General features: G+C 36.3%; 1 protein-coding gene across 6 annotated transcripts in view; it reads right to left on the minus strand.

Annotated features, from left to right (window-relative positions):
• The window catches only part of FARP1 (FERM, ARH/RhoGEF and pleckstrin domain protein 1), a 141,401-nt gene that overhangs the window by 21,368 nt on the left and 95,766 nt on the right, over nucleotides 1-24,267 (minus strand). For 4 of the 6 annotated variants that reach the window (XR_001313382.2, XM_014063594.2, XM_014063571.2 and 1 more), the window contains 5 exons: nucleotides 15,834-16,024; nucleotides 15,367-15,456; nucleotides 13,449-13,582; nucleotides 3,307-3,388; nucleotides 1,651-1,888 (listed from right to left, as the gene is read on the minus strand). Coding sequence is in view for 5 of the 6 variants with exons in the window: in XM_014063594.2 (XP_013919069.2) it covers nucleotides 1,651-1,888; nucleotides 3,307-3,388; nucleotides 13,449-13,582; nucleotides 15,367-15,456; nucleotides 15,834-16,024 (735 nt within the window). In the remaining variant the exon portion in view is untranslated. The remainder of the gene's footprint in view (nucleotides 1-1,650; nucleotides 1,889-3,306; nucleotides 3,389-13,448; nucleotides 13,583-15,366; nucleotides 15,457-15,833; nucleotides 16,025-24,267) is intronic. The other 2 variants (XM_087726667.1, XM_014063585.2) reach the window with 1 other exon arrangement.

Here is a 24,267-nt window from a genome sequence, read left to right on the forward strand (position 1 = left end):
TTCAAATTGAATCTGCCCCCTCAAAATATTCCTGAATTTCACTTGGAGATCATGAGTTTCCATGGATGTTTGCTAGTGAACTAATATAAATTATTGGATAGAGTAAACTAATTTGGCCCCTGAAACAATGTGATTTTTTAAAGAAAAAAAATCTCATTTTTATAGCTGTGCTTAAAAATATGTTTGATTGGGGCATCATTGCCCTTTGAAGCCAAGGCATAATGTATCTGTATTCAAGAACAAATTACTTGACATATTTACCACCTTTATGCATTTATAAGATTCTTTCAATCATGCACATAAGCCTGAAAGCAAATCTACTCTGATTGTACACATCTAGAATTTTCTTCTATAGTCCTTTATTATTTCATCAATGATTTGGATGAGGGAATAAATGGGGAACTCATCAAATTTGCAGATGACACCAAGCTGGCAGGAATAGCCAACACTCCAGAAGATAGGCTAAAGATACAGAAGGATCTTGACAAACTTGAACATTGGGCACTATCTAATAAAATGAAATTCAGTGCTGAAAAGAGTAAGGTTCTACATTTAGGCAACAAAAATGAAATGCACAGGTACAGTATAGGTGGTACCTTGCTCAACAATAGTAACTGTGAAAAGGATGTTGGAGTCCTAGTGGACAACCATTTAAATATGAGCCAGCAACTGCCAAAAAAGCCAACACAGTTCTAGGTTGCATAAACAGAGGGATAGAATCAAGATCACGTGAAGTGTTAATAATATCACTTTATAATGCCTTGGTAAGGCCACACTTGGAATACTGCATTCAGTTTTGGTCGCCACGATGTAGAAAAGATGTGGAGATGCTAGAAAGAATGTAGAGAAGAGCAACAAAGATGATTAGGGGACTGGAGACTAAAACATATGAAGAACAGTTACAAAAACTGGGTATGTCTAGTTTAATATATAGAAGGACTAGAGGAGACATTATAGCAGTGTTCCAATATCTCAAGGGTTGCCACAAAGAAGAGAGAGTCAAACTATTTTCCAAGGTACCTGAGGGTAGAACAAGAAGCAATGGGTGGAAACTAATCAAGGAGAGAAGCAACTTAGAACTGAGGAGAAATTTCCTAACAGAACAATTAATCAGTGGAACAGCTTGCCTCCAGAAGTTGTGAATGCCCCAACACTGGAAGTCTTTAAGAAGATGTTGGATAGCCATTTGTCTGAAACAGTATAGGGTTTCCTGCCTAGGCAGGGGGTTGGACTAGAAGACCTCCAAGGTCCCTTCCAGCTCTGCTATTGTATTGTATTGTATTGTATTTCCTCACTCTGCCTGCTCTTTTCTGTAAGATTGTTAATCTCAAGAAATTTTTTTCCAGACTCATTTACTGCCTTCCCACTTTATGTGTTATTGTTGCTATTATTTTATTAAATTTATAATGCTGCCAAAATGAAAAGACTCAGGACTTATAACTAAAACTCAACAGAAACAATAAAGCAAATACAGAAAACAAACAAACAAGCATATTTTAAATCCCTGTAACAAATGTTTTTTTCTGTTAAAAGATGCAAAGTACTCATTGTTACCCAGGTTAGATTCCTGCTCTACAAGAAAACAGTCAAGTCACTTGCTCCAAAATTTAAAATTAAGAGAATTGCTACAGGAAGGGTTCACGCATTTACCTCTGGAGTCCCTGAAGTCCCCGTGATTGGGTGGATAATGTTTGCAGAGCCTTTCCATTATCTGCTTATAGTGCATCAGCCTATGCAGTGGCCTGAGAAGGAAGATATTGAGGGGAAGGTAGCAGACTTTTTGCATCTCAAAATCTCTGCATAAGGCCTCCAGCCTGCGAGAGTTCTTGATTCCATTTTCCAGTTCTAGCAGAATTTCACTGTGCTTTCGCAAATGAACCATTAGTTGCTAGAGAGAGAGAGAGAGAGAGAGAGAGAGAGAGAGAGAGAGAGAGAGAGAGAGAGAGAGAGAGAAAAGAGGGTAACTCCATGTAGGAAAGACTTGTTTATTTAGGTTTATTTCCACACAATATCTGCTGTGACGCAATTTTTGATTGAAAAAACAACACAATAAAAGCCAGACTGTAATACAATATGCCAATGAATCAAACATAGAAGAAATGATAATAATTTCCAAGGAGGTTCAGCAGGTATTAGAAATTTGAGAAAAGGAGTCTTGTCCACTGTTGAAAGAAGATGAGATAAAAGGCTAGACAAGCCTTCACAAGGAGATTCTAGAAGTGGGTGTGCGGGAGACCGACTGAGAAGGATCTACCTTTGGTTGCCCCTTCATAGTAATTCCAAAGTGAAGCCCCTGGAGCTATACCTTCAATTACACTTGGGATGACTGGCAAAGTCCGGTTTTAAGGTGAAAAAAGTGTGGGACCCTTTTGCTTTTCTAACGAAGAGTTCCCAGGATACGCAGAAGGGCAACCAAGTCACAGAAATGATCTAGACTAATGATTCCCAACCTTTTTTGGCCATGCCCCACCTAAGAATCTCCAAAATACTAATATCCCCCCTGGGACATATAATTCTTACTTTACTCAAAAAGTGAACTCTACTCACGTGGAGGAAGCCTAAAAGGCCATTAACCTGGTTTAAACAAGGTTCAAATTGCCCTCATTAAATATCAAATTGCGCCCCTCTGGGTCCCATGTTGGGAACCACTGATCTAGACTAGAATCTTTTACAGAACTTTTGCCTTGTCTGAATTCTTAACACATTATTGGAATCAAAATTCCATCAGCCCCAGAGAAGTAATCAATGGTCAGGTACCATGATTATTATAATCCAACCATATTAAGAGAGCCACACATTTTCTACTCTTGCTCTATGAGTCTTCTTTGTCATACATTCTTGAAGTCTCTGATGGCCACCACAAAGAGCAGAATCAGCCTAAAGGTATCTTCTTCCCAGTTCAATACTCCATTCCCAACAAGCTTAGTGTAATTAGACTGTTTGGCTTAATTTTCTGTGGGAACTCAACCACTATATTTTTATTCATTTGATCATGATTCAAACAAACCACGAATCAATATGTGGATCCAGCTACTATAGGATGACCGAGCACAGCTAAGAGTAGGAAGGCCTTGAGGAGACAGTGTGTAGGAAAAAGGCACTCAATGCTTGTGTTGGATCATAAATCAGGCTGGAACGGAGCAGAATTGAAGAACTGCTTTCACACAGACAGATTTGTTATCTCTTCAGACCAAATGTTCAGAAATACATTGACTAGTCTTAATTTCAGTGAGCAAATAGAGCAGAAGCTCATGCATGATTATCCTTCCAAGAAACAGCTAGCACATAATTGCATCTAGTTCATACCTTCATACTCTGAATATTCTTCAGCATAACATCTCCAATTTTTTGGAAATCTCCTTTCAAGTGGGCATTAGAACGGCCTTCCCTGCCAGAAATAGAATTATCCATGTCAGTCATCTATGTAAACGAACAGAACACAGATAATAAATAATAAGGCAATGCTGGAAGCAGGGAATTTGTGGGAAATGGGGACCAAAAAAAGGCAAGATGGCAATTGCAACGGTATGTATGAGACCTGACCCTTCTTTGACAAGTGACTGGAAGTAGCAGATGCCATCAAAATGGGCTGTCATTTGTGATGCAATGAAGGAAAAAAGAGAATTTGAAAAAAACAACCCAGAAAATAAAGATTCTTATAGCAGGAGAGTAGGGCTGTGGTGGCTCAGTGGCTAAGATGCTGAGCTTGTCAATAAAAAAGGTCGGCAGTTTGATGGTTTGAATCCCTAGCGTTGTGTAACAGAGTGAACTCCTGCTACTTGTCCCAGCTTCTGCCAACCTAGGAGTTCAAAGGCATGTAAAAATGCAAGTAGAAAAATAGAGACGGGAAGGTAACAACATTCCATGTGCCTTCAGCATTTAATCATGCCGGCCACATGACCACGGAGACGTCTTCAAGACAGCATTAGCTCTTCAGCTTTGAAACGGAGACAAGCACTGCCCCCTAAAGTCAGGAATGACTAGCACATATGCGTGGGGGAAACCTTTACCTTTTTAGCAGGAGAGTTCATCTACATATTTCACACGTTTAATAATGATTTTAACATCTGCATCATAATAATCTTGACGTACTAAAGAACCATGACTGATTTCTCCTCTTTCCCTCAATCATGCATATAATGTCAAATAAATTGGTTTGTTTCCCAAGTCGGATTAGAGTTGCTCAGGAAATAAAAGATCCCTTCCTCCTCCCAACCAGTCTCCTGAAGAAGGAACAATGTCTGAAGAAGAAGAGAGAAGCTCCTTTTCCTGTTCCTTCTGCCCTGCATGCAACTTCATATCTAGATGCAAAGAGTGTGGCAGTGGAACATGTGCTATTCCTAAAGAGCACATCAACTCCTGCTTTAGATGAAACGTATCAAAACAATGGAAGCAAAGGGAGAAAGAGGAGGGGAAGTTACCTTTTGATTTCCCCACAAATACTCTTACATAATGGCAAGTTGGACAAAACAAACTATTTTATTTGCATATGGATCCAAGTAGTGCAGAAAATAGGTATTTCTTCTTTCTTGATTCTTTGAAAGCTAGCACTTTTTTGAGACAACCTGGACAATATTTGTACTATGTTATAATTACTGATTCAGGATAAATGTTCTAGCCCCAAGGCCAGACCCAAATTTTGTTAACAGCAGGTGGCAGCATGAAACTGTTAATGGCTGGTCTTGAAAAAGCCAACTAGGGTTGGACCCAGAAAGTGCTGAATTGAGCAAACTTCAGGAATACAAGTTAGACTGGGAACATTTTTTTAAAAAAATCCCAAAGGCAGGTAATAATAAGTAATTTATATATCATTGCCAAGAATACTAGATAAATATGTTAATGGTGTGACCAAGAACTGAACTTGACTTGAGGGTTTATTTTCTTTAAGAATCCCAAGAATGAGTTTGAATCAATGCGCGCATGCGTCCTTACTTCCTGTGACGCTCTGCAATGCCTCCGTGATGCTCCAGCTGCTCAGCAGAGCATCGCACAGGCTCTGTACACTCCATGCGTGTGCGTGGAAGCCCCAAAGAGCTCAAATACAGGTAAGGAGGGTGGGTGGGCGGGCCCTCTGGAGCACTGTACTGGAATGGTACCCAGTACACCTGTACCGGGGTGTACCGCCTGGCAGGCACCGGTACACCTGTAACTGGTTTGAATCCAAAATATCTCCTTGGGGCATGGATCACATTGGACAGACAAGGAATTTGACACATTGAAAACACAAGGAATTTGTCTCTAATGCATAAGCTCTCAGGGTACATACAAAATAGGTCATAATCATAGTCACAATAATTAATCATAAGAAACCAATAGGAAAAGATAGTAGGAAAGATGAGATGAGAAATATGAAAAGATGAGAAGAAGAATAGCAATACAGGCTACTACATGGGTAAATATCTTTAGGCTTAATACAGTGCTGTGGGAGTTAGATGTTCAGCAGTGTGATCAAAGCAGTCAAACATCTGGTGTTTACAGTTTATAAATCTATTCCAAAATGTACTCGTAATGAATATTTGCAAACCTGGATGAGCAGAGCACAGGAAACTTCCACTGATTTAATGAAACCTGGGATTGAGCTCATTTCCACTTGTAAACATCTAAGGAACAACCACTTGGATAATGCCTTGAGACAGAGATTTTGCAAAGATTTATTTTGCAAAGGAAAGCAAAGTTTCCCTGGAAATTAATTATCCTTACATATTTTCTTTTTTGGCTCTATCACTCTTTCTTCCATTCTTTCTCATTCTTTTATATTGCACATTGTACAATATAAAAAAGATAGGTTTTCAAACTAACATAAAATAATAATAATTTACTATGACTCTCTAAAGGTAAAGCATTTTGCATGTCAAAGACCACATTTAAATCCAGTCTTTATGACTCCATACTTGAGAAACAAAACTTGTATTTCCTTCCTGTTGCCAAGGCTTGCTAACTTCTGCCAAAAGAAAGAAAAATCCTACTTAGAAAATAACAAGAAATAATGCTACACAGGAACAGTAAACTTGAATAGACCTGATTTTTAATATTTTATTGGCTAAAGCACTGCCAAGCACAGGAAAATATCCTTGTGAACTAACTCTAGTTTTGCTGTAAGCATATTGCTGTATACAGTATATTCACATATAAGGCATGCATCTTTTGAAACCGGGGTGGTTTATTGCATGTAGCAGGTGGACTCTTTTGAAACTCCATTCTATTTCCCAAATACTGTCATCTAGATATTTAATGCTAATGGTTCATACTGGAAGAATAGCAGAACACAAATACTTTGCTATTTTTTGTTATTGTTGCAAACATGAACTACTGCGTCACTGAAATCAGTAAATCGGCTAACTTGGTTTCAGCAATAAGAGTAGTCAATCTTTGGATAAATAAAACTGAACAGTTGGAGAAACGTGTGGTAATATTTATTCAACTGCATTCTGGAAGATAATAATGCTTGACTCTAGTGTGAATGGGCTACCAGCAAGGCACTAATGATCTGCAAACATTCGAGATTGCAAGAAACAAGAAAAATAGGAGACTGAAAGATACCTTCAGAAAAATATAAAATATCTTCAATTTTAAAAAAATGAGATAATAGAGTCAATGTGATGTACAATGTTCCCTCTAATTTTTTTTCAGTGTGAGCAGAAAAGTATAGTGTTTGAGCGGCACATTTTCATGCCTGAGCACCTGAATTTTTTTCACAGATGTCACCTAAGACAACAATGAAATCAGTATTATTTGAAACTCAAAGTTATGTTTATTCAAGGTACCTGCTTAATTAAAAGTGTTATATAATATCAGTATCACTTAACAACGCTCCTGCTTAGCAACCAAAATGTTGGCTCAGGAACTCTGGCATTGAAGTGCGCAAGTCTTAAAGCTGTCAGGTTACAAGATCCTTGCACCTCTAACCCTTTAGAAAAAGAAAAAACCTAGAGGTGTTCAAACTTGACAGCTTTAAGACTTGTGTGCTCTATTGTCTTTTGCTCCACCTTTTCATTCTATATTTTTAGTTGTTGCTCTAAGCTTAAAGTAGAACCCAAAGTAGAAGCAACTGTGATTTCACATTGATGCAGTTCCCGTGTTAGTTGGGTAACCTCAAGCCTCATTCCTTCCAATTCTCTGCTATGACTTTGCTCTTTGTGGGATAGCTCTTCCTTCAGCTGGGCAGAATTGGATACAAATTTGCAGGTCAACATTTTTTTTTGTAATAAATCATGGAGCATATTGATACCAATCTCTCTGTAACATAATTTCCTCCTGTTACCTTCCTAAGGAATCCCATACTGTAGCAGTGTTTCAGAAATCCATTGCCTTATGTTACAGTTAAAACAGTCCTGTCTGAAGTTGGAGTATTAATCAGGAATCCTTGTATTCAACCAAATAACATCTAATTGATGATTTCCTGTATTTTCTTTGAAACCAGCCAACAACAATGTACAAATATGATCAAGTAAGGCTGCTTTTAGAAAATAGATTGAACTGCTAAAGATCTGCAGGTTAGGGTACAAATTCCACAAAACAAGAACAACCTCCTAAAGCCATTCATAATAAATACCAGCATCTCTTACAAAGTTGGAATGATGGGTCTAATCATCAAGTAGAAACCTGTCAACCCTAAAAGTCCCAATATAGATCAAACAAAGGATGGCATCTTAAGATAATACTCTCAACTCCTCCAGATTTTATACATTATTCCTAGAGGACCATCATCCATCTTGGATGGGGATAAATATTTGATATGGGCTGTAAGAGAATGTAAGACACTATGCTTAGATTGCCACATGCAACTTTAAATGGACAACTTTAGTTCAATTTACATGAAACAGTCACTTTAGCAAGCCACTCTGCTGGAACATGAACAAGCTTAAGCACTACTGGCATTTCATTGTATAGTTATGTTCAGTTTTCCTTTCAATCAAGGCTGGATGACTTTCTCTGCAATTCTTTGCACTCAACTACTCTTCTGGCATTTTGGAAATTATAATAATAATGATACGAGACATAAGGGAAGCTTTTGTCATTTTTTTAGGAATATTTTGCAATAAGACCTTAGACAGCCCAAAATATAAACAGCTATTAGTCTGTACTTTCTATAGCTATCTAACTTTACTTACATAACCTGAAATGGATACTGGGCTTTTTTCCATATATAATTTACTTTTAAAATGGAAAGGTCATCTTTCAGGCATGAAGATTATAATAATGGAAGCAATGAGTATTGCTCATTGCAATAACTAGAATAACTGCTGCCATCTCCTCCTCCTCCAACAGCACCACCACATTTGCTGCCCAGCGCTGCGGCTGAGGTGAAGCTGCCAAAGCTCCCGCTAGCGCCCCTGCCCGTGGCAGCAGCGGCGGCTCCCCCTCTGCTCGGAGCACCTGAGCTGGGCACCGTGTTACCCCTGCCCCCTCCTCCTCCGCTGTGCTTTTGAGGAGCCATCGGGCCTTTTTTTCCTGCTCCCGCCCCTCCGCCGCCTTCCTACTGGCTCTCATGGCCTCAAGGCTCCTCAAAAGCACAGTGGGGGCACCGTCGGGAGCTTTGGCGGCTTCACCTCAGCCGCAGTGCCAGGCAGCAAATCTGGCAGTGCTGTTACAGGAGGAGGAGGCAGCAGCAGTTAGTCCAGTGGTGGCAGGGGCTTTGGGGCTTCACAACTACTGTCAGTCGCCCCATGCTCATCAAAACAAGTCCAGGGCCAGTTGGCCAGTTCTAGCCTCCTGCAAAGGACCTCCTCCCCAGCTTCCGGAGCCTGTGGCAGTAGAAATCACTGCACGGGAGTTGAAAAGTGCTGCGCGGTGTTTTCTTGCCATGTGCATGGCCGCGCAGCCGCGCACCTTAGAGGGAACAGTGGTGATGTACGGACACTACAGTAGAGTCCTCATTTAGCAAACATTCTTAGTTACGCCAGTGATAAAAAAATAACTTTACAAGTTATTGTAAAATACTCACACTTAAAATCTTTGCAGGTCTGTAAAGCAAAGAAAAGCTGAAGGAAATTATATGCCGAGTGGTGGTTTCACAACTGCTTTACTTAATGACTAAATTGCTGGTCCCAATTGTTGCCAGTCCCAAGTTGCTAGTTCCTTGATGAAAATATTTAAAATTGAAATAACAATAGTCTGGACTAATCCTACTGTTGGAAAACAAGCATACAAGTCTGGAAAAAAATGGATCAATTTATTTTCTCCCTTATAATTTTCTTTCCCACAAATCTCATGCTACATACCTTGGGTATCACTTTTCTACTCTGTTTAGTAATGAGCTGATTTTTCCCAATTCACGTTTTAATTCATTTTTAATGAGAATTCTGTACTTCTCTAATTTTACCTTTTGAACCCATATTTGAACTGGTAAGTAATATCACGAGACCAAACATTAGTTTGTATGTATGTATGTATATAAATAAATAAAAGATTGGAGGAAGCTGAACAAACCTGCTCATTCATGAAAATCATCTGACGAATATGTTAAAGAACTAACTTTTCCAAGGTATTTAGAAAAGGCACATGCAAACATATGTGAATTCTCTGTTTAAACTTGATTTTTAAGTAGCCTGAAAGCTGGTGTCTAGGTAGTATCTATTGCTACGAGCTCCATCTAAAATCAATTTTTAATTTGCTCTTTTGCTTTTATTCTATTTTTCTGCTGGAGTTTTGGACGTACTCTGAGATCAAAGCAAAGATCTATCTTTGTAGTATGAGGAAAAGGAAAAGGAAAAAGAGGTATTAGTCATATTCTGCTTCTCAAACTTCACTTAAGCCTACCAGACAGCTCAAAAGTTGACAGATGCCTAAAAAGCAAAAAAAAAAAAACTTGCTGTAAGTAACTAACACCTCCTCTCTTTACTCTTCCCGATAGCCTCTCTAAAAGACATCACCCTATTACTGTGATGGCGAACCTATAGCATGCATGTCAGAACTGGCATGCAGAGCCATTTTTCCAGGCACACGAACTGTTAGCTGTTGCTCTTCTGGGTTTTGGTGTGCCAACCAGTTGGTCTTCATGGGCGTGGGAGTGCCAGAAACCGGAAGAGCAGCCACCCAATGTGCATGCATGTGCCGGGAAGATGACCTTCCAATTTTTGGTGCATGCATGCAACCTGCCAGCTGATCTTTGCATGTGCATGCATGCCAGAAACCGGAAGACCAGGTCGCCAGTGTGCAGAGGCGTGCCAGAAACTGGAAGATCATCTTCTGGGGAACACAAGTGCACCGGACAGCTACTCTTCCAGTTTCCAGCATGTGTGCATGCTCCCATTTCAGCCCTCCGTGCTGAAAAGATTCACCAATATTGCTTAATTATGTGGGATCTACAAATGGAGTACTTCCAATTTTTAGATCTTTCCATTTCCATGTTTGATGAAACTCCTGCCAGAGGATCATAACCATTTGTCCAGCTGCTGCAAGGCTGGTACAATAAGGGGATGAGGACTTAAAAAAGGGAAATGTTACTGATTTTACAGCCAGACAATGCCTATTGACAGCACAAACTGTATTGTCAAACTTTGAGCTTCTAACTGCAGTTAACAGCATAGCGGAAGCTCTAAAAGAGACCTTTATTAAGCTTATAGCCAGTCAATTCAACTGCAGAAACATTCAAAACTAGCACATCCAGTGACAGCCGTGTCTCAAAAGCAGGAATCAGGGTGGAAAGGTGAAATGTAAAAAGACAGCAAGGAATAATTTAAGAGCTCTAAACCTAGATTCAGAAGATCATGGGAGGGAAGCTTCACTTTTCCAGGAAATATTGAATGAAAGGCAAATAAATCATAACTGTCACTTACAGCCAAAATGAGATCACTCTACAAATCCAAAATAAAAGCGAATAAAGGAAAATGGGGATCCACAAGTATTTTTTTTAAAAATGAGACAAGTTTAAAAACTGAAATGCCAAATCTTGTTTCTCTTGTGCCACTCAGATAATATATTGGGCTCAATTAGATTCCTGTTTCCACAGTTGATATTATTGATGCCTTACAACAAAAAGTTTCAGACATTCTGTCACTAGCAAAATCAGTCTACTTTACCCACCCTGAACAGATCATGATCTATAGCCAACAAGCAGGGAATCAGAGTTCCCTCATTGCTAAAGAGGGTGTGGGAAACCAGGGGAAGGATTGCTGGAACAGGATGAAAAACCACATCTAAAGATCATAGTTTCTCTTGACCAAAACAGTCTGAAGAAAAATCTCTAGTCAAATATATGTTTATGAATAATAGGCAACTGAAGGAGTGATAATAGATGCACACACTATTCGTGAGTTCATAGGCTTAAAATGTATTATATAATAAATAACAGCATCCTACTGTTTCTTCACTTCCTTGTTTGGATTTATTTGGAAGGGGTGATTAAAGAACAGTGAATTAGAACAGTTCTCCTTTCTTCTGCAATCTACAGTCATTCTGATCGCAAGATTATTGTTCCTTTATATAACTATTGGCTTCAGGAATGAAAATAAGCAGCCTCTCCTAATCCACGGAGATGAAATAAAGAGATTCTTATTAAAAGCAATGGAATTCTAAATGTGCTTAGCTAATTGATTAAAGAAGGTCTCTTCTGATAAATATTTATTACAAATAAAGTGTCTCACTAGACTATTAAGATTTTATTACTGCTATCTTTCTTTTAATCAATATAGCAAAGCAATCAAAATACGTTCTAGATGCTAATTTGAAAACCTGTAACAACTCTTTTGTTTATTAGCAATGCAATCAAATCAAATAGTCAGAAAATAATTTGAGAAAACAGACTCAAGAAAAATAAAAGTAATTTAGAAAAGCTCTTTTCTAATTTAGAAAGGTACCTATATTGTGCAATCTGTTGCTCTTATTAATAATTTTAAAGTGCTTGGCCCTATCTGCGATGCAATTGTATTATTGTATTAAAAATCCAACAGCTCATATTCTACTAACTTCAGTGGAAGAATTTTTTTAAAAAAATGCTTCTATAGGTAGTCCTCGACTTGTGACCACAATAGAGTCCAAAATATCTTTTGCAAAGTAGGACAGTTATTAAATGAGTTTTGCTCCATTTTACGACCTCTCTTGCCACAGTTGTTAAGTGAATCACTGCAGTTAAGTTAGTAACATGATTGTTAAGTGAATCTGGCTTCCCCATTGAGTTTGCTTGTCATAAAGTCGCAAAAGGTGACCGCAGGACACTGTAGCAGTCATAAATACATGCCGGTTGCCAAGCATCCAAATTTTGATCACCTGATTGTAGGGATGTTGCAACAGTCATCAGTGTGAAAAATGGTCATAAGTTACTTTTTTCAGTGCCATTGTAAGTTCAAATGGTCACTAAACCAGTGGATATAAGTTGAGGGCTAGACAACTGCACCTCATTATCTGATTCTGAGCACCTATCATTTTGAAGTCATAATATGGGATTTGGCAAAAATAAATAAATCCTGACATTAAAAGGGATTCAGATTGGTTACAGATTTGCAAATCAGTTGATCATTGTTGCAATGTATGTAGTAGATAGGAAATAGTCAAGAGTCATCTATGGCTGTATACCACTGATCCACTCATTGGACCTGCACTCACATACCTCAATTATCTGTATTTTCTTATACTCTTCCTTTATTTTAAAGAACTTAGAGCCTCAATAGCTTCTTTGTTTAGTGGTGCATTGACGGGATCAGTATTAAAATCTTTAGCAAAAAGAAGTCGCAAAATAGATCTATTTCATAGTGCAGTGAATACACACCCAACTAGAAAGTCCCTGTAAAGGTAAAACACTCCCTTCTATATTTATTTAGCTCTAGGGAGAAAGAAAGTCTCCAAGAGTCACTCTTGATAGCAAAGGGGTGGGTGGGATATGAATTAAATAAAAAATAAATAAGAAAGGAGGTGGATAAAACTGAATTAAATGTAAACATCTGATGGGATGGAATCAAAGTAGATTCTAAATTGGACTATTATTCCAGAACTTGAAATTTAGTCTGTGGTGTGTGGTAAAGAGAAAGAAACTAATTTACCAAGATACCTTAAAAATGTATAATTCTGTATTGCAAATGTCAAGCAAAAGCTTCTTAATAGTTCTAAATAACAATATCTTGACACAAGTGTCTACTGCGATTGAAATTTTTCTAATTTAACTTATTAAAAGAAAATATCTAGGAACAACCGTCAGTCATACAGGAATCTGCTGCAGTTTTTAAAAATAATTTATAGCATTAAGATTTTATGATGATTTATGATTAACGTATTTTATCATTACGATCATTATTTATCACTTTTCGCTTGTATGTACACTGAGAGTTTATGTACCGGAGACAAATTCCATGTGTGTCCAATCACACTTGACCAACAAAGAATTCTGTTCTGTTCTTTCCTTTATCAATCTGGAACTGACAGTATATCCATTCTGGATTGAACTTGGTAGAACAAAACGTAAAATATTTAGCATCAAAATGTCATTTTATTAAAATAACTGCTGGAATTCTTACCACACAGCAATTCGCTGTTCTACCTCCTTTAGAAAGTTGGTGTGAAATTTGTGCAAAGGTTGAAAGTTTGAAAATATGAGGCTCTTCAATGCTTCTGGAATGCAGTCATCTTTATTTACTGTGCTCTGGAACCACTAGAAAAACCAAGCATAGTAATCAGAGAAAGTCTTGGCACAGACATTCCTGGTTAGGGTATGTATATAGGGAAATCAGACAATACTTGTTTAGTAGTAATAGCCTTACAAATAAATTAGTATTATAACATTGAAATTAGGTGTTTTGACCTTATTGCCAATGGGACAGATTCTTTTATTTAAGAAGCATGCTTCTACATTTACTACCACATGTTTTCCCCAAAATAAGACCCGGCCTTATATATTTTTGCTATCAAAAAAAGGCACCAGGTCTTATTTGGGGGGGGTGTCATCCACTGACTCACCTCACTTCTGTGCATTGCCCCCAGCCTCCTCTTCGCTGTCAAAGGCCTTCAGGAAATTCTTCAGGCAGCAAGTCTTTCCTGAAATCCTCTGCAGCTGATAACAGAGCTTTGGATCAATCTGAAGCTTTGTTATTGGCTACAGAGGCCTTCAGAAAAGTCTTGCCAGCTTTAGAACAAATGGGCCAAGGTGTATGAGGCCTGGCTGAAACTGTCCAAGGGTATGTTGTAGGGCAGTTCCACCCCGCAATCCCCACCCTAGCTTAATTTTTACCCGTGCGCCCTGGAGTGAGCAGGGTCTTAATTAGGGCTTATTTTGGGATAGGGCTTATATTGGGTGCACGGGTAAAAATCAAGCTAGAACTTACTTTTGGAGTCGGTCATATTTGGGGGGGGGGGACACACGGTATATCCAAGCTAAAGTTCTCCTGACCCCAAATAAGTGGAAAATATTTAACCCCATTATTTTTTTAACCAGCAATTGTTCCATCTTTGATAAGTTTGTGTATGTTAATGCATAAAACATTAAATTTCTTGAGTTGTGCAGTCATTTTAAAATACCAAAGTTATACAGAATCAGCAGAAGAATCACCAAAACTATCTGTATTCTTCTGTTTAGGTATTAAGACTATTCAGTGGGATAGTTCCATGTTGTATTTGGAAAAGGAAATATTTCTAAAGATGTTGTTTAGAATATCCCCCATTCGGTCTCTTCATGGTATATCTAAGCATATCCTGATGCAGAGCCTTGAGTTCAAATATCCAGGAAAGCTATAAAGTTCACAATCTATGGGAAAGTACTTGAGAAAAAATAACTCACTTTAGGAGTCTACTGAAAAAGAGCAGCTGAGCAATATTTCAGTTAATTTGGTGTTTTTACTCCATTAACAAGATGTTGTAGACAGAACTGACAAGGCTATAGAATCCCAAATTAAGTATTAGCTGTACAGCCTCTGTTGAATTCAATTGTTGAAAGCTAAACATATCCACTCTGGGAACTCACGACAGATTGGGATACTGTTGCTTAAACAATTTTTCTGCTTATTAAGCAGCCATCCTTTGATTTTCTCCCATTTTAAAGTATTGCTGAAAGTGATGGAACAGTAATGACAAATGACAATAGGGATGCTGCTTTGTGGGTATATTGAAATGAGATAGAGATTCAAAATACAAAGCATTAAAACTGCAACAAAGTAAAGAGAACAAAACAATCAGAAATTAAATGATCCATCTGTGCATTTAAACACACACACACACACACACACACACACACACACACACACAAAATTAAATTTTTATCTTCTGCTCCAGTACTTAGATGAAATTCCAATCTCATCAGATACATTTTGTGATTGAGTATGTCTGTGATAAAAGATTATGTTGCTGGGGATAGTGGGAGGTGTAGTAAGAGACAGGAAGAAAGATATTTAAGGAAAGATGGGCTCCATAATTTTTAATTTAAGGAGAGAAAAAGAAGCATACCGATGTGATGACTTCAAGATCTTTCAGGTAAGTCCGTTCTGTAGTGGCAACTTCTTTAGCAATGAAATATGCCTTGTCAGTTGGAAACCTCTGAAATTAATCAGAAAACAAAATGACTTTAATCTGTACTCAAATGATAACGACAGGACTCTTACAATTAGCTTTGGGTATTAAAAGAGTTGGATGCTGCAAAATTACAGAGAATTAAGGAAAAATGCCCAAGATCAGCAAATAGAAATAGCTTTATTCCAAAAATACAAAATGTACAAAACAGTTCTATATTCAGAAGTGGTATGTATGCATAGGAATAGAGGCAACTGTCACCACTTCTAAATTTCTATTGCTTATGTAGCCTAAGATGGCCATTTTTTCAGCATGGAAGTTTTTTAAAACAGTCATCCATTGAAAACAAATAAAAATTGCTAAATGTCCTTTGCATACCTAATAGGTAGAGCCAACATCAGTACCTTTCTCCTGACCTCCTCTTCTTCATCAGCGCGGACTCCAGTTTGATCATTCAGCAAGGGACTGATCAATGGAGAAGCTTGCCTATTATCAGGACTCAAATTAGGAGACAAAGTTGCATTTGCTATGGCTGTTCCACCTTGAGAATTGATTGACAGTTCTGAAAGGTGAGGGCTGCCAGCAAGAGAGCCTGCTGAAGGAACAATACAATACATTCAGAAAACTTTAATTTAGTAGATATGAAGATTAAATCCCCTCAACCCATTTAAGTAGTAGGGTATCATAAACTTCAGAGGAGCTATTGGTATTTAAATGACTGCAATCTTTTTGGCAGGGTTCTCTAAGTAGTAACATAATCTGTTCTGAATACCGACAACTGGTTGGAATAAGTTTCACATTGCTTGTAGCAGTGGAAAAAAATCTTTCTTAGCCTCTATTGAATTGAATGTAACCAGCTCTAGCCCTCATGAATAGTTATGGAAGATGTATAAGCCTTTCTTAGATCTCACACAACAAACACCTTGTTGTAAACAGTGAAGCTGCTACACTTGTCCTCAAACACTTCTCCTATTGTGTTCCTTCTTCATGCATAGCAGGAAAAAAATTAAGGCTTCTAATTATGGTTTTCAACAAATTAGTTTTAGTTATGTCTAAATAAAACAACTGATATGTTCAATGTCTAATCCAAGATTAATCCAATTTTTCCTATCATGGTTTGCCAACTAATTAAAATGAGATGAAACCATGTTTATGTAACCAAATACAATGGAAATGGTTGCTTACTCAAAATCAGAGCTATGTAATTTACACTACACTCCCTCCTTTTTTTGAAAAAGAGGAAGATGAACTTTTGCAGTGTTTATGCTTACTTACCTGCAACTAAAGTTGAGAAAAAAAATAATTTATAAGTAAAAAAAACCTCAAATTTCTCTACAAATATGACTAGTATTACCATCAGTTAATAGTTACTATCTAATTTATAGCATCGAGAGAAACAACTACTGTGATTTATTCATCCTACCCCATCCCGGTTATTACATGCATAGCAAGGTAGGAGCAGATAAGCCTCCATATTCTCCACACAATTCCCTCAACACTTGACTCATTCCTTGAAAAATGGGTGAGTGGGTGAAGTCATATGATTAGGGAAGTCCGTATTTAGATTAAATAGGATATTTAATTTCAGCCCCTACTTCTCATATTTCCTAGAGGCAATCAAGGCTCCCTATGTGTGTACAGTTTTGTGAGGTGACAGAATGACATCCAAAGATCTTGCTATTTATTTTTTCAGACTTTTATCTTACATTTTTAATATCTCAAACAAACAGAGCATTACTGCAATTTTTTAAAACCCTTGCAGATTGCCAATTTTATTGTACAAGGTGCTAAAAAAATGACTAGGAGAAAGTCACATCTAGAATATATGGAGTAAACTATTTCAGGCCCTCTGGCTACATCCAAGAAAATTAGTACAATATATACCTTGATGAGTTGCTCCTTTGATTGGTTGAGATAGAAATGCTACATTGGATTATTGGATTAAGGTGGATTATTTCAAAGCTTGTAATAGTGCAGTTTCAAATGTGCAGTTATGTTAAGTGCCTGACAGTACACATTTATGGCTATGTGATATATACAACAGTGGGGAAAAAAGTTTCAATTCCCTTTCCTTAGAAGGCAAGTGGGTTACAGATTCTGCAAAGGCATAACATAAAAATCTATGGAGGCTTTTATAATGATTCCAGCCTTTTCTTTTTATAACCTTTCCATATGCCCCATACTTTCCACAGGATTATAATTTAGAAAAGTGGATATGCTGTCAGCTAGGATGTTATTAAGACCCAAAGCTAAAATGCAAGTGAAATTTCAGCAATGTTTCACACTCATAAATATTTTTTTTCTTTGTTGAAAATAGTTAGAATTTTAATTTGCACCTGAGCATGGAAATAATAGGGGAATGTGGCACAAGATAAGAGCAGGATCAGGGAGTAATTTATTTTTCAGTAATATGTGTAATTAATACATCTTTAAATAAATTCCCTTATCTATTCATCCCATTATCTTTTCCAGCACCAAATCAAACCCCAAATTACAATGAGAGATTGCCTGCATTAAAGATTTTTGTTCTTAATATACTAAAAATCTGACAGAAAAGTCACAGCTTGTTAACACAATGTCAATTTTATTGACACTAGTACACAACCTTATACAATATTTTCATAATAAAGTGTCCACATATAAGAAAAAGGAGAGGAAAGAATTTATACTCATGAAAAGATACCTTCTAAGTTTATAACTGGTACATATTCAAACTACATTTATTACGGAAACGAAGGTGTCTTTTTAAATATGAAAGTAAAAAGGCAGGAATTCTGGTGCTATACTGGTCTCATCACAGGATGAAAAACATACATTTCATTGGAAAATATCTAAACTACCCAAATTAAACATAGTCCAAATCTCAAAGTTTTATAGACTTGCCAGAGAAAAATTTAAACAATGGCAGATACACATCATTTTCTTTTTATCTGGGAAGTGCTTAAAAAAAGAAGAAGCTATACCCCAAAGTTGTTTGGAAGCTCTCGTACCACATAGTATTCCGTTTAGTAAGAAGTTCCAACCCACCAGGCTGCTGCATGCCAGCAACTGGGCTATGCAAACAAGCAAAGCCCCATTCGCGGGATGCAGAAAGCACATGAAACCACACCCCTTCTGGTTCACGGAAAAACCTCTCTCCACGGACCACCTGGTGCCCAAAAGGTTGAGGGAGGCATTGCTATATAGGGTTTTGGGAAACTTTCAGATTCATTATCCTACTGGGGCTGCACCACCTATAGGAATCCAGATTGCCCCAGGGAGCCAAAGAATTCATCAACCCAGAATAAGTTTATAAGAATTGGCATTAAGCACTCATCTGGATTAAGATGATTGGTTGGAGACTGTGTAGTAATTGAGCAGTGAAAGCTCAATTTAATGGATGAATCCAAATGTATCTGGATTGCACTCCTAGAGGTTTTACTCAATATTGATCACTTATTAAAATATCTGGGAATTGAGGTGGTGCATAAAATATATTCTAGGCCAAAAGATAACAACTATTACAGATTTTTAGGTTCTAATTTTTTTCTTTTCTAAATATGCTTTTCTAACAAAATTAATATTTTGTACCTTCCATGCAAAATAAATGGATTACTTTGTATTTATCAAAATGATCATGCATATCAGTATATTTTCCACTTTGTGTCTAAGAAAAACATTTCAAAGGGAGAAAGCTTCTATATTTAACAACAGTTGGGATTTTTTTGTTTTGAATTACTCTTAAAAGCAATAATTTTAAAAACTGTAAAAAAAACTGATAATGCAAAACATTATTATACTATTATAATCTGAAGGTGTGAAAAGCTTGCTATGCTCTGCATATTTTATGCACAAATATAAAATTTCTATAAAAAACAAATGACATTTTAGTGCCCCCAAGAATCACACTTCAAGTTTAAATTGATACCATGTGCATTATTTTCCCTGTAAGCGATGTAGAGAACTTATTGTTACTACATTATTACACTCATGTTTCTGCTGTAAAACTTCACCACAGTAGTAAAAATAGTGCTAATTAGTTTGAGGGGCTGCATCTTTATATAAATTAATATTTAACTTTTTACTTTACTCACAGGACTGTTTCATTGCTTGATACCTATACAACAAGGCTTTTCCCAAAATCAAATGTCCAGGTTAATATAGCAGATAATGGGTAACACATTCCCTAAAACAGTGTTTCTCAACCTTGGCAACTTGAAGATGTCCGGACTTCAACTCCCAGAATTCCCCAGTCAGCGAATGCTGGCTGGGGAATTCTGGGAGTTGAAGTCCAGACATCTTCAAGTTGCCAAGGTTGAGAAACACTGCCCTAAAATAATTCTTAGCAGGTGTATCAAGGATTAAGCTTTCCTTTAGACTTCTAGACATCATTAAATCAGAATATTTCTGAGCATTCCTAGATTATGTTACTACAGACCTCATAAATATTTATTATTTCAAATTTTGCTTGATATGAACTCAAGAGAGAAATGGCAATGCATTTCACATTCACGTTTATAAATAGCAAATGAAGTAATTTGTTGCCAATCAAACTGCTTATTGGTGCTGTGATCTGAAAATAAGCTGTGTTTTTATGATGCCGCATATCACCATCAGTACTTTCTTTTCTCCAAATCAGTAACTGAAACTTCTGTTTGGGAAGGTAGAATCATAGTTACACTGATTTAACTATTATGGCTTTGGAAAGCATTAGAAAGAGGTTAAAATAGCCACACAATTGTGCTTGCTGATTTCATAAACTGCATGTATACTAAGTGTGGTGCTTTAACCATTTGAACAGAAATGCTTTAATTGTGCTCAGAAATCTTTTTAACAGACTTTGCACAGATCTATTAAGTAGAGCTATTTTCAGTTGACAAAGAAGCAGAACCAAAACCAAAACTTTTATTAACTGTTCCAAACAGGATCTTCAAAGATGAATGGGAAGCAGACACATTCAACAAAGTATCTTATTAGAAAAATGCAGATGAAAAATCAGTGCTCGAAAGTTTCCTTGATGGTTCTGATTATAAGTGTGTGGTAGGTAAATTCTGAGTGCAGTATTATTATTATTATTATTATTATTATTATTATTATTATTATTATTATTATTATTATTATTATTATTATTATTGAATTTCTTCCTAATTCATTCATACAAGGAAGTTGCATGGAGGGATAAAAAGGGCTATAGAGTTTAAGAAATCAATATTTGTATTCTGCCCCAAATCAGAATTACATAATATATTTTCCCATGGAGAAAAAATATCATGTTAGGAGGTAGGGAACAGTGCTCATGTTTTCTTTTCACCACCTCAAAAAGAAATTCAATTTGGGCAAAATTATTACACTGTTAAAGGAATAGAATGCATGTTTCTGACTATTTTATTATTAATAATGTTTGCTGCTCTGGAAATGATGTAGTTGTTATCGACAGAGAAAAAAAGGGAAGGAAGAAAAAGCTGGATCACTAAGCTTAAAAAGGATAACTACAATAATGGTGATGGTGAATGATATTGTATGTGAATTTGTAAAATCATACTAAGTACATAAATCCTTTACTTGGGCAAGCAATTCAGCCAATAATTTGAGAGCACAATAAGCAAAGGAGTGTTTTAAAGCAAGATACCAGCCAGAAAGAGAGGAAAACCTTCAGTACAAGTAACAGAAAGCAAAACAAATTTAAGATCATGCATATATATATATAGGTGAATAAATAGCTTTGGCTTGACATGCTTACAAACAATCACCAAATTCATAACTAGGTTTCACAGCCAGTAACATCACCTCTTGAATACAAATTTCAGGATAAAGTGATATAAAATAGAATTAAACAGTGGCAAATACAAAACTGAACAGTAACCTCAGCAGTTTAGAGTATAGTTGAACACTTTTAACAGAAAAAAAATGACAGGGCATTGCAAACGTTCTAATAGCGGAATAGGATGCGTGAATTGAAAAGAATAAGGTGTTGCTCTTTTCTATCTTTATTTTTTCTACCATTAGAAAAAATATCACCCTTTCTTTAAGCATAAATACAAAAACAAACAAAATAAATACATATTGAACAATGCTTAATGTAATTATGCACAATGGGCTATGGACCCAAACTATTGCTCAGATATAGTTACTGTCTATTTTGGCTTAACCTCTCTCAATACAGCAGTGACTCTGCTTAAGAGAAAGTTTGCATTTAAAGTAATTTTTAAATTATTCTTCATGTTTCTTTTACTAAAAAATGAAGGATCAAAGGTTCCATAGAGTTAATATATGATTGCAATATGTGCCTGTGGTCACTGTTGCCCATAATATTTGTTTTCACTTTTGCAAAGCTGGGTCCTTTCACAAACTATGAAATTTTATAGATGAATCACAGTAAAAAGAAGTCTTTTCATTCTGCATTATTTCTCCTTCTAAGTAAGAAATAGTGGGGTGAGTGATAAACAATGCAAAGAACATAAGATATATCATGCTTTTAGTATAAAGATAGAATAGTGCAAAAAAGCTTCTTTTTTACATAGAGGCACATGCTGATAAAACAATGCAAACAGTGAAATAATTAAAAAAAAAAGTTATAACCTTATTAAACAAATGACAAGAATGAGCATGAAAGTCCCAGCAATTTTTAAACCGATCTTAATGTTAGACTTAGATTTAGAATTTGTAATATGACCAGAAAAGAAATGGATGATAGAGATAAGGCAGTAATTTGTATCTCAGATTTTGTTAGTTCCTCGACAATTGTCAAAAAAGATGGGCAGTCTAAGAAATTCTAATGAGCAAGAGCTGTAAGCTGATAGGTGCTTCATATATTGCTTCATGGTTCTTTTGAAGCTAAAATCCGTGTCACTCACACTGGAATTTCAGCATTCTTTAACATAGTCTGTTAAAGATATGAATGATGACACTTTGCTTCTAATGTACATATGCAGATAAAATAGATGAGTTTTGTTTTCCCTGTTTTGAAAAGAGACATGATAAATTTGCTTTCATTGCAAATGTTCTATGATGGGGGAGGGAAGGCAGAATTTGGGAAAAGTAGTGCCAAAGAGCTCTTTAGGAAAGAACATTGGCAAATAAATAGTAAGTTATCTCACTACAGTAGATATGTAATATTTTTTGCCCAAATCCAAGAGAGATCATATTGATTTTATTGGGAACAGTCCTATTTTTTCAGATTTTTCTTAAACTTCCCTCTCTATAAGTAACTCAAGGTAGTGAACATAACTAATAGTCTTTCCTCTTCCTATTTTCCCCATAATAACAACCCTGTGGAGTGAGTTGGGCTGAAAATAACTTACTCAAAGAAACCCAACTGGCTTTCATCCATAAACTGAAAGTATAATTCTCAGTTTCCTGGTTTCTAGTCTGATGTCGGAACCACTAGACCAAACTAGCTTTTTTCAATTTTAAAAATGTTTTCATTTTATCCATTATAAAAACTACTATATTCACACATTCCACTAATAATGGTTGATGTCTTGAGTAAATTAAAATCTGTGGTATATGGGGAGGACAAACCATCCAAATAATGAATGATGTAGTATCTTAATTCTTATCAGATGAATTAAACATGTATACTATTTTAAGTGTGTGTGTGGGGGGGGGAAGCAACAATAGCCATGGAAAGAGTATCTCTCATTAGGAAATAAACATGCAGGCAACAGTTCATTCATGGATCACCAAGCGTGTCAGGAAATAATGACATTATTGAAAAATCATTTTTAATTGAGAATTATTTGATATATTCCAAGAAACAACAAAAGATGATGATGTATTCTGGAAGAATACATAAATTAATTTCCCTCCTTCTGGAATATGACTTTTCAAGAAAATCATTATGATTTCCTTTCTTCTGGAACATATTGTTTAATCTTTTCCTTACTGTTAAAAGGCATGTTTATAGCTTTATTACAGAATTTCAATATTTAATCCATCAAAGAGGACTAGGCATAGACATAGAAAAGCATAGACATGGAAATGGCCATGAGACTCTTATTTTTATATTTTTGAGTCAGTAAGTAATCTAATGAGTGGCTCTTGATATGGTTCATAATTTTATGCTAGCAATAACATTTAATGTGATTTAAAGAAACTTAAATGAGAGAACACAACTGTTTCTTTCCAACAGTCAAGTACCCATGTCTTTTCCATGCTTCAGTTCCACAAGTATTAAGTATTATGCCAAAGATGTCCTACATATTTATGGCATCATTACAAAATGCCAGGCTTCTTTTCATATATTTTCTAGTTTCTAACTTGCTTACATAAACACTAGCTGATGTGTCAAAGACCCAAGTTTAAAAAAGGATTAAAAATAATAAATTGATATTAATACACACTCACCCAATCCCAAACCAGCATTTGCTGGAATTAATAACATCTGACTGAAGAATATAGGTGAACTATTATTATGGTTCGTCATACAGCCATATTTTCAGACTGAGTTTGGCATTTTTATCCACCTAATGAGTTCTTCACAAGGACGTCATTATTATTATTGTTGTTATTATTATTATTGTGAACATTCATCTAAATAACGAAGCAAGTGTATTTATTTCAATCACAGAAAAGGAGCTGTTACATCACAAGATTCTGTTTTGCATACTGAATATGAAATGTCTATCACATAAAAATATGCATGGCTGGCATTTATATGACTAAATTGGCCTGAACGCTGAAATACATATATTTCTTAATCTTTCTTACAATATTTGTTAAATGCAACTGCAGATGCTTATCAACATTCTTAGTCACATTAAATTAATATTAGACGTGTATTTCATGGATCTGATTTGCCAGTTCTGATTAAAGTAATCAGAAACTGTGGAATTTTTTTTCTAAAAGGGAAATTTTATG

Source organism: Thamnophis sirtalis, unplaced genomic scaffold (genome assembly GCF_051295495.1).
Source record: "Thamnophis sirtalis isolate CommonGarterSnake01/CBP01778 unplaced genomic scaffold, rThaSir2_p1.2 scaffold_12, whole genome shotgun sequence".
Classification (NCBI taxonomy): Eukaryota; Metazoa; Chordata; class Lepidosauria; order Squamata; family Natricidae; genus Thamnophis; species Thamnophis sirtalis.